The sequence below is a fragment of the Chanos chanos genome, chromosome 3 (genome assembly GCF_902362185.1).
Source record: "Chanos chanos chromosome 3, fChaCha1.1, whole genome shotgun sequence".
NCBI classification, from domain to species: domain Eukaryota; kingdom Metazoa; phylum Chordata; class Actinopteri; order Gonorynchiformes; family Chanidae; genus Chanos; species Chanos chanos.
The window spans coordinates 34,764,247-34,775,000 of NC_044497.1; the positions used below are offsets into that span (position 1 = coordinate 34,764,247).

Below are 10,754 nucleotides of genomic sequence, written 5' to 3' on the forward strand. Positions count from 1 at the left end.
GTTCATTTATTGAACAGTGCGGCAGTTCTAGCGAGTAAACAAACAATGGTCCTATCATTTCTCCTTCGTCATGTTTTTTTACTCGCTAGAACAAACGCGCTGTTTAAGTGCACTTCTAAAAATTTTCTGGCAACATCGCTTACAGCAGTTTATAACGTTATCCATTGCTAAATGAGGTTACCCACAAAGCTAGCTAATGTCATGTTTATCAGTGGAAGACCGTAAACGTTAATGCACGGTTCAACTACAGCGTTTGTCTTATTCTGCCTAAATGAAGCAATGGTAAATATATCTGCGACTCGGATGTCTGTCGGTGCATTGGAAATGATTTAACCAGAGGGGACACGTAAATAAACGCGAGCTGAACAAGTATCTAACAGGGCTTGGTAGCCAAACAAAGTTATATAGCTTCTCTTTCAAATGTGTAGAGTGAAATCCCAAAGTCGCAAGTCCCCGTTTGCAGACAGTCTTGTAGTAGTAGATGCATTCAACAGCAGCGTATATATATATATATATATATATATATATATATATATATATATATATATATATGTATATACATGTATTACTTTTTTGTTTTTTGTACATTTGACTTTTATTTATCAAAACTTTAATATATTTTGTTGTACCTTTATTTAAAGTACCATTTATGGCAACAAAACAAGTTTATTTTTAAACTGCATTATGTCTCATTGTCTTATTTTGGTGAGGACTATTAAATAACTACACATAAGAAATGTTAGGGTAAATCTTTGTTTATGTTTATGGGTTACTGGAAAAAAAAAAAGAATATCCTCAAATATCGAAATTGTTATCGGTCTTAAAAATCCTGTATAGGTCGGGCTCTAGTTAAAACGTGCATGTTTTCCACTGGCTTTATTTTACATTGTTATTATATGTGCATTAATGCTACATCTTTGTGTTTTAAGTTGCTTTCCCTGGGAGAATATGCAAATAAAATTTGTTTTAAGTATCTGAACAATGTTAGACTGTGTGTATAGAGAGCAACGTATTATGAACTATTATGATCTCTAAAACAAAACAAACAAAAAAAACCCCTAAACAGAATCTAATGTCAGATGTCTTGCATGAGTAACGGTATGTTGGTTCATTTTTCTATTGTAATGATTTGCTACTTAGGTCTTTGAGTGTGTTTAAAAATAACATGAGGCTATGCTATCTGGTTTATACATAATATAATTAAATTTGCAACCACAAGATGGCAGTGGATTGCCATTTGAGAAAGCATGCCATATTCCAGCTCATCTAGGTTCACTCTCAGAGGAGTGAGAATGCTCCTGTTGCCAGGACCTCAGCTAAAGAAAAATATCATAGAAATTGGAGGATCACCTCCATATAGGCTAATATAAAAAGCAACTCACCATAATTTTTTGCATTTTAATACTGGTAACCAGAATCAATATTCGGACATAAATGAAATGATTGATCTAAAAATCAATCTAAAATTTTTGATCAGGACTATAGTCAATCTTTTATCAAGACAAAATAAGCACTTTTTGCTCCCTATCGCAGACAAAAAGTTTCTGTATATAGCAGTCAGGCTGAAAGGGGTAGCGGGTACACAGGGGTCCCTGCTATACCTTCTGGGACACTGACAGCTGATCCGAATTCCCCACCTCTAAATCCTGTTATACGCATGGAGAGACTTCCACACCATGAGGGAAACATACTGAGACAAGCTATGAGATGAAAAATCGAGTATGGATAAAAAACAACAAAGAAACAAAATGAGAAACATGTATTGAGCAAACTTTTTTTTTTTGTCCTTCTTTTCTTCCATGGTTACAATGCACTGGAGACAAATTATGGACCAAAAAATTATTATGCACTCTAGATGTCAGTCTAGAAGGTTGCTTATGACTGGACTTCACTTAACTATACTACATTAGTTCAAAGTGTGCAACCTTTCTCCCAGTTGTAACAACTGTCAATGCTGTAATAATGGATTTATTTCTGAAAAAAAACAGGTGACATTTTGTTTCGCTCTGCCGTGATAATCTTATAAGCACTTTTGTTTGTGCCTGTTAAATGAGAACCTCTTAAACTAAGACCTCCCAGAATGTACTGGTCCTTGGGTAATCCCTGATGGGAGATTAGCTTGTGTGGAATAAGTGTGCTGTGATTGATTTGGCTGCAGTGAAGCAGGGTGTATTTATTACACAGGGGTATGCAGTTCCCAAAGATAAACGGGTGGGGACATTGCTTCGCCTCTCTGACACGAGCTCTTACATAGCACAAGATAGATGGGAAGACCATATGGTCATAATGAAACACCATGTGATGGATAGAGAGAGAGAGAGCGAGAGAGAGAGCGAAACAAGGCAGTGTTTTTTGTACAGTTGTTCATATTTACAAACTTTAATCATTTCTTGAGTCTTTATGAAACTATGCAAATTCAAATGTACGTCACGCAGTATCATTCTTATCACTTGAACTATTATTTTTCCGTACACACCCACACGCGCCACATGACAAAGACAAAACAAAAACAAACAAACAAACAAAAACAAACCCAGAAGAACATTTACAACCAGAGAGTATTTCCTAGTATGGAAACATTATTCCCCATACAGAAAAGTTTGGGAAAGATGACGTAGTGAATGGGATATGTGATAGTTGGGGTAAGTGCAAATCAGGAGAAGACAAAAAGGAACACAACTGCTTTTAACAAACTGTCTGAACAGTGTTCACTGTGTAAAACAGATTATGATGCACCCAAAGACCCACAGAGGAATAAAAATGCAGAGTGCTTGTTACACTATACAGCTTTTCAAAACTTACATTGCTATTATGTATACAATAATTTGTCATCTTTTGTAAAGCACTTTGAGCTACATTCTCCAGGAGAAATCTGAGTTTACTACGTGTCTCTGTCTGCTCAGAATCAGAAATCAGATGAAACAGGAGAAATTGAGTGGACATAAAAATATTGTCAGAAATCAAATTATACACAAAAATGAAAAAACAAACTTATTTTTCTCTGTCATTGAGAAGGGAGTGTAGTTATTCATATGTGATCATATGTACAACTTTCAGAACAACTCTAAAGAACTTTAGGTCTCACCCCTGTGATTGACTGTACCATTCAGACCATTAACTGTATTAAACTAACCATCTGACCTTGAGCGAAAGAGCACGTTTGTCTGAGCAACAAACCTCAAATCCTCACAGCTGTTTCAGCTGGAGCACAATTATACACAGGAACCTTGTCATGATCTTAATGTATCCGTGGAGTCAGGCAGTGAGCAAAGAAGTCGCAGGAAGATTACGAGCAAATTCCTGCCAAGGAACTGGTTTGACAATTAACTCATTTACAGTGTGTTGAGATGGCGAGAGAGCGAAAGACAGAGAGAGAGAGAGCGGAAAGAAAACACATCCCTAACAGAGACAATATTCCTTCCCTCCCATGGCTGCCGTCACAGTTGTACTCGCATGAACTTTCCCCTTTTCTGCCATTCACCAGCTATGATTAGTTGCATCAGGTGTATGAAGCCGGAGTTCTCAAAACAAAAATTAATGGCCAGCCGCTGAGTAACACTAGAAGGAAACCAGCAACAATGGAAACTAGCCAAGACAGTTTATTATCCAGGTCAGCGTTTTTCTCATAGTAACCTAATGCTGGCACCACACATATTCCCCACCCAGCCCAGCCCAGTCGAGCAGAACCGAACTTGGCCAAGGTTTGTCTGAACATGTGCATACAGGAGACTGTTTCAAACTGCGGTTACATGCTAATTCAAAAAGTAGGAATCACAAAACGTCTGTGGAAAGATTGGTGGAGCAGGAAAGCAGTTAACAGGCAGCTAATCTTGCAAGGCCCATTTTTGGATTACTCTACTCTCTCATTTTGGGGGCCACAGAGCTAACAGGGGGATCCATGAAAACACGTAGTGAACGTTAAGCGTGCGTGAACATTCACATACACATGTGCACATTCTCACATGCACAAACACTTTCTCTCTCTCACACACACACACACACCAGCTCCAGCTCAGAGCCCATTTGGGGCTACTGAACCCCAAATGCTAAACCACAGACAGAGCTAAATATATCAACAGAGCCCAAATGCCTTTAACCACAAGGCTGAAAAATGAATTCAAATCCCTCTCCCCTCTCTTTCTCTCCATGGACACACAGTGTTTTGGGGGAACAGGAAAATCCTTGTTAGAGAATAACTTCTTAAAATAACCACTCCATGTAAGAGACTCATTGGCTTCCATTACACACTAACACAGATGCTCCTTTTGACTAATGGCTAGCCTCTCTTTCGGCTAACGTGCTCTATCCATAACAGTGTCGTTTGATGGAGGGTTCGGAAGGGCTCTCCCCAGATTCCTCTCCCCTGACCTGCCTGCTGACAGCTAAAATTAGCAGCCATCACTCGCTTCTCCAAAGGTATGATTGCTCTACTTCAGTGAGTAGAGTTAGCGTGATTCATCTTGCTACGTTCCAGTCATTTGGTGTGGTTATAAGTACAACCCTGCCCTTGTCCACCTGTTTTAGAATGATTCTCCTGTAATGAGCTCCAATCAAACAGCTGAGCATTCAAAAACAAAGTTACAATCTAACTCGTTGGAGGAAGAATGAGGGCTCTCCCATATAAATAGCTCAGAGGAGTGAAATTAGGCACTGGTGCCTTTTCATGGTTATTAGGCTCTATCTGGACTCTCTCTCTCTCTCTCACCAACACACACGGAGACCTGTCTTCGCTCATGGCTCCACTTTGCATCCATTTCTAGGTCATTCCTTTGTGATAAAAATACTTATAATTTTAACCAGACAACTAAAGAGCTAGCTGAAGTTGCTCTGGAGTCTTGTAGACAGATAAAAACATTTGAATCCTCTTCTTTCTCATCCCACATTTTAGCTTAGACATTAAAGCTGTTAAATAAAAACAAAATAAAAGATAAAAACACCCATTCCAAATTAAATAAGAATATTTTTAGGATCATTGTCTGCATATGCTGGTTAACAATAAGATTAGTTTTTTTCTGTTTATAAGCAAAAAACAGAAACACAGATTATGTTCTCCTTCCTCTTTGCTTTTCAGTCCTGTTTTTATCACTCACTTCCCTGCTCTTGTTTTGGTGCAGATCAGTACTCTGAGCTGTTGTGAGTGTACTGGAAGTCACGCCTGTTTCGTCAGCAGTTACTCAACAGTTTCTCCAAATTTCTCCACAAATCTCCAGAATAGCTCCAAATTCTCTCCTGGATGTCCCCAAAAAAATTGACTGTTTTTTTTTTCTGGATTTCTCACGAGTTTCTCCCGAGAATGGAGAATGCACGTACACAGTTGGCCTTTGAAAGTCCTCCTCTCTCACATGGGTTCAGCCAGAGAACAGAAGTCAGAAACTCAGTGACCTGTTTTTGGCGGTCAGGGGGCTTCTCTATCTTCTGGCACAAACATTAGGGGTCAGAGCTGAAAGTTCAGGTTATGGGGTGTTGAAAATGTAAAATGGAGGTTGTCACAGGACTAGTGAGCAGTAGTAATTGAAGGAGAGAACTCTGCAGTATCCCCCAAGAGGTAACATCTGCACTGAGAACTTAAGTCAGTGTATTCACTGAAGCTGAACATTGAACTTGTTCTCATTTAGGGTTCCATGTATCCCATATATCTCTGTCCTGCCATTCACTTTAGTCACATAGATATCAGTAGGTGAAAGAACTGAAGTCCTGAGCTGTGAAACAATGCGAAAAGGGAGAGAGAGAGAGAGAGAGAGAGATACAGAGCGAGAGAGAAGACAATAACTGTTGAGATAATTATGCCAAATGGTATAGGAAGGGTTAAAAGTTAAGGCCGAGGATTCAGATGATGTCTTTGATGAAGCTGGTGTCCAGATGAACGATGAGCATACGGAGGAAAGACATCTCCTTGCGTGTGTTTTCAAATATGATTCGTGGGTCATCGGACTGACAGCGGAGACAGTTTGGAGCCATCACCATTGCCAAGTTATTCACGTCCATTTTGGTCTTACTCACGTTCACTGGCTGAGCAAAAACCTAGAGCAGACAGAAAAGAGAGCAGAAAAGAGGTGAAAATGGGCGAGGTACGAAAGGGAGGGGAGGGAGAGACAGAGTGAGAAAACAGGGAAAGAGAGAGGGTGGTGTATGTTAGTTCCTAAGCTGAGTGGTTTAATTATGGTTCTGTAATAGTCACAGAGAGAGTCATTATGACCCAGTTGGAAACTATTCGAAGCATGATCATTAGGTTTGTGTTCTGTGTACACATTGAGACCCAGAGTGACCTCTCAGAGTGAGAGAGAGAGAGAGCATAAGCTTCATTAGGAAATGAACCTCCGCTGGTCTGAACTCTGGGTATGCGCCCATGCTCATGTTCCAAGTGTTTGACTAAAATGTGTGTGTTTACTGTGAGAAAATAAACATACTGTTGTTTGAATGTTGTATGGAAGCTGTTTGTATGTCTGTGAGAGTGTGTCACACACATATTCTGTGAATGTGTTTGTGTGTGAGCGGCACCTGTAAGAAGTGGATGAAATAGTAGAGGACCAGTCTGTTGAGCTCTGGCAGAGACTGGACTACGTTGATGGCTGCCTCTGGATCCTCGTAGTGGCTAATGCACTGCTTATAGAAGTTCTGAGGAATGACCGGCTCCTCCAGCTCTCTATACCACAGCTTCAGCAAAGACGCTGAGAGACAGGGGAGAAGAGAGAGAAAGACAGACAGAGAGACAAAGAGAGAGACAGGGGAGAAGAGAGAGAGAGACAGACAGAGAGACAAAGAGAGAGACAGGGGAGAAGAGAGAGAGAGACAGACAGAGAGACAAAGAGAGAGACAGGGGAGAAGAGAGAGAGAGACAGACAGAGAGACAAAGAGAGAGACAGGGGAGAAGAGAGAGAGAGACAGACAGAGAGACAAAGAGAGAGACAGGGGAGAAGAGAGAGAAAGACAGACAGAGAGACAAAGAGAGAGACAGGGGAGAAGAGAGAGATAGACAGACAGAGAGACAAAGAGAGAGACAGGGGAGAAGAGAGAGATAGACAGACAGAGAGACAAAGAGAGAGAGAGAGAGAGAGAGAGAGAGAGCACAGGAGAGGCCAAAAATATTTTCTTTTACCAGAGCCAAAACAAACAAATAAATAAAAGCCAGACAGTGATTATTTGTTATTTTAGACAGGTCTGGGGATCACAGGCTGAGATATGAGACACACACACACACACACACACACACATATGGAAATATGAAAAGGGGTTTTAGAAATAACAAAAAAAGACTGATAATGCTCTTACCTGGAACATTTGGATCAGAGAGGTTTTCTGGAATATTCCACTGGTCCACCTGCAGTTTGAGGGCGTTAACCTCATCAATGTCACCTGGCACCCTGCAGTATGGGGCACAGATGCCAGTTAATACAATGCCATGAAGGGGTTATATCTCTGGCAATCACCATCTTTATCTCTTCCATGCGCCACTGTGGGCTATTTGTGTCTGTATAATAATTAACTCTACAGCAGTCAACAGTAGCCTGGAAAACAATGTTGTTTTATTAAAATTGCTGGTTGACCACAAGGTGGAGCTAGTTCAGTTTACACATGCATCAGTAGCAACTAATTGAATGACTTGCCTGAGCTTGACTTGCAAAAGACAAAGACTACATTTACAGAAAAGCAACCTCTGTGAGCGTGACTGAAAAAGCACATGCTACATTTTTATCTAACACACATATATGCACATATGCACACACATACACACACACACACAAACACACACACACACACACACACACACACATACATGTTTGTCATATACTGGGGATAAGAGATCCTTAAATAACAGAATGGAAACTCTGACACATCACGACTCCCTTGCTCTAAAAAACAATAAAGTTGAATAATAGGAGCATAACAGAAACAGGAGATATCCTCCTTTCTGAGTCAGAGTTGAGAAAATAAAGTGTTAGTGACGGACATCCTGTCCACTGCCTCAGTAACACAGAGAGATGTTGAAAAAAAAATTATAATTAACTAAAAAAAGCTCTCCTGTGCTCTTATCAGTACCATCTCTGCACTGGTCTTTACCAAACACATACTTAGAAACAAAAACAGAGACATACACACTAACAGAACCAAAGAGAAAGGGGTAAACCCTTCTATTGTATAAAGAGTCTGACATAAACAGGAATGAATTAGTCAGTGCTTTACAGTTCTTTCTCTATGAGGGAAAAACTCTGAGAAACTTTCTTACTCTCCCATTTATTCATCACTGTCAGCTGGTCTTATGGTAGTGCCCTAGTGATTTACACCTTTGATGATTTTATTATGATTTTATTTAAGCCCAAGAGATCACTGCTTATTTGAACAAACACCCCTGGTAAGGCCCAGTTACTCTTTAGTATATACACTGAACTGAAATCCAGACTTCATAAGGTATGCATGCGTGTGCGTGTGTGTGCGTACATGTGTGTAGACTCATTTGATATGAGACTGTTCACAGAGAAAGAGGAAAAACACCTGGATGTAGATTTGATGGTGTATTTGGAGGAGAATTATTTTAGTCTGTGTCTGTGTTGGTGAAGCCATGTGTTTATTCAGGTGATTAGTGATACCAGACATGTGAGGCAAACAAAACATGAACTTAACCCGCCTCCTCTCTACTCATTTTAACCAATGACAGGGTGAGAGGTGAGATATGGGACTGAGAAATTTTCCTGTTTTAATTTCAATCCTTACACACACACACACACACACACACACACATACACACGTACATGTACACATTCCTATTTACCACAGCCCTTCTGAATCTTACCTCACTGACTTTGCAAGTTACAAAAGTCTTTTTTTTTTTTTTTTGAGAATTTCTTAGTTTCTGCAGAAAATCTACAAACTTCTCTCTCAGTCACTCTTTGTGTTTCCCCTCTCTCACCTGAAGATGCCTTCTGTCTGTGCACCACCTAGGGCCAGAACATACTGGGAAAGCTGCACCTGCACCCACGGAAGCTTCCGGTTAGGAAAAAGCTCGCTCTGTCGTTCCATAATTTCTTCGAGAGCACTGCCGAAAAGCGAGGGCGTGATGATAGCATTCCGACTGTGATCGATCTCCTCCAGCGTTGGCTTCCTCAGACCCTGAACGGGAGTAAAGAAGGGGGGTGATAAGTTAAACAAGCAGTGTAGACAAGGCAAGGCCATTTTCAGTTGAGTCAAGTATGTTATTGGATTTACATAGCAACAGCATCCAGGGGTAACCCTGTGCTCTTGAGCTGTTGCTCACTCCTATTACATTTGTACGAACTTGCTGTGGGTCAGCACTCATCTTGATCATAGATTGGTGATTTAATGTAAAAATCACAGCTCTAATGGTAAACTTTGCTGCTACAATCTAACCACCTCTTTTTCTCTGACAGTACCCTCAACGGACAGTGTAGACCACCGAAGCTTTAACTAGTGTGCAGCTAAGTGGAGTGTTGATAAAAATAGGCCCCCAGTAAAAGTGATGTAGGCTGGCTATGGAGACAGGGGTGGGATGTCTGATTATAGGGTGGATCTGGAGAGGACTGGCTGAGGGGAAAACTCGCTTCCACTGTCGTAACCGCGCTAACTATCCCCCGCAGATATGAGGCAAACGTGGGGGGGGGGGGGGGGGGGGGGTTGTTTTTACTTGTACAGCAGAGGAGGGAGTCGTTTTAAACTCCGCAACCTTAAACTGGGCTGCCGGATCCGTCTCTCTCTCTCTCTCTCTTTTCTCTAAGGGTTCCTAAAGGACCCTCTGCTATGATTGCTAACACATGTGAACAATCCCAGAATGCTTCACAGACAGTGGCAAACGCACAATGACTCTGTGGCTCCAGTCCCACTGATGGAAGAGATGTATGCGTCCGTTGCCATGCTGACTTGACTGATACAAGATGCAAAAGGGAGTTAATCCAAACACACCAAATCTACCTAATCAGTAGATTTCAGATAATGGCACACTGTGGTGGCTATTTAGCCTCTAAACAGATGCAGCTTCTGCTTTTTCTCTTTGTGGTAACTTTTTGTCACCCTTACCTTCTTGCCTCCGGTAACAGCCACCTTTTGGAGCTTCCTATAGCAGTATTTTGCATAAGTGCTGATTGGGAGACCTGTAAAAGATGGGTATGATTTACAATGGTAAGTGACCAGTTGCTGAGCAAATAAACTGGGACTGATTGGTAAATGAGCATAAACAGTATAATAAGAACTACTGTTGTTGTTTACACCAGCCTGAGGGTTTCGAAAGGGTTAGGAAGAGTTTGGCAGTGGTGAAGTAGGGTCTTATGACTAGAATCAAAGTCCGCAGTGCACAAATTCTTTTCTCATGGATTTAAACATAAGTATGTGTTTAGAAAAGTATAAATTCACTCATTAACTATGGACTCTGTGTGTGTGTGTGTGTGTGTGTGTGTGTGTGTGTATGAAAAAGTAGTTGTATGAGACAGGGTGTATATTTATGCATGTGTATGTGTTTTAAATGAGTTAGAGTTCTCAGGATGTTTTAGAATGGTTCAGCTGATGTCGAGGACACACACACACACACAAACGACAGAGAAACCCAAACTGCGGATCATGTTTCTGGCCTTTGATCAAACACACATTCTATGACCACACAGCTTTCTCAGATTCAAAGAGGGGGATTCCAGAAAGTTCCTTTATAATTCCTTGAGCACAAACATTTTAATTCTTAAGAACAAAACTATAACAAAGCTACTTTTATTCTTTGTATCAAAGCTACTACAATTGAAACACTGTGAAACTAT

General features: G+C 40.7%; 1 protein-coding gene across 1 annotated transcript in view; it reads right to left on the bottom strand.

Moving 5' to 3' along the window:
- Positions 1-2,761: 2,761 nt before the first annotated feature.
- arhgap46b (Rho GTPase activating protein 46b) overlaps positions 2,762-10,754 on the bottom strand; it is a 54,441-nt gene continuing 46,448 nt past the window's right edge. The window contains exons 6-10 of the mRNA XM_030769649.1: positions 10,027-10,100; positions 8,906-9,105; positions 7,270-7,361; positions 6,499-6,668; positions 2,762-6,021 (exon numbers count right to left, since the gene is read on the bottom strand). Coding sequence (XP_030625509.1) covers positions 5,827-6,021; positions 6,499-6,668; positions 7,270-7,361; positions 8,906-9,105; positions 10,027-10,100 — 731 coding nt within the window. The 3' untranslated portion in view covers positions 2,762-5,826. The remainder of the gene's footprint in view (positions 6,022-6,498; positions 6,669-7,269; positions 7,362-8,905; positions 9,106-10,026; positions 10,101-10,754) is intronic.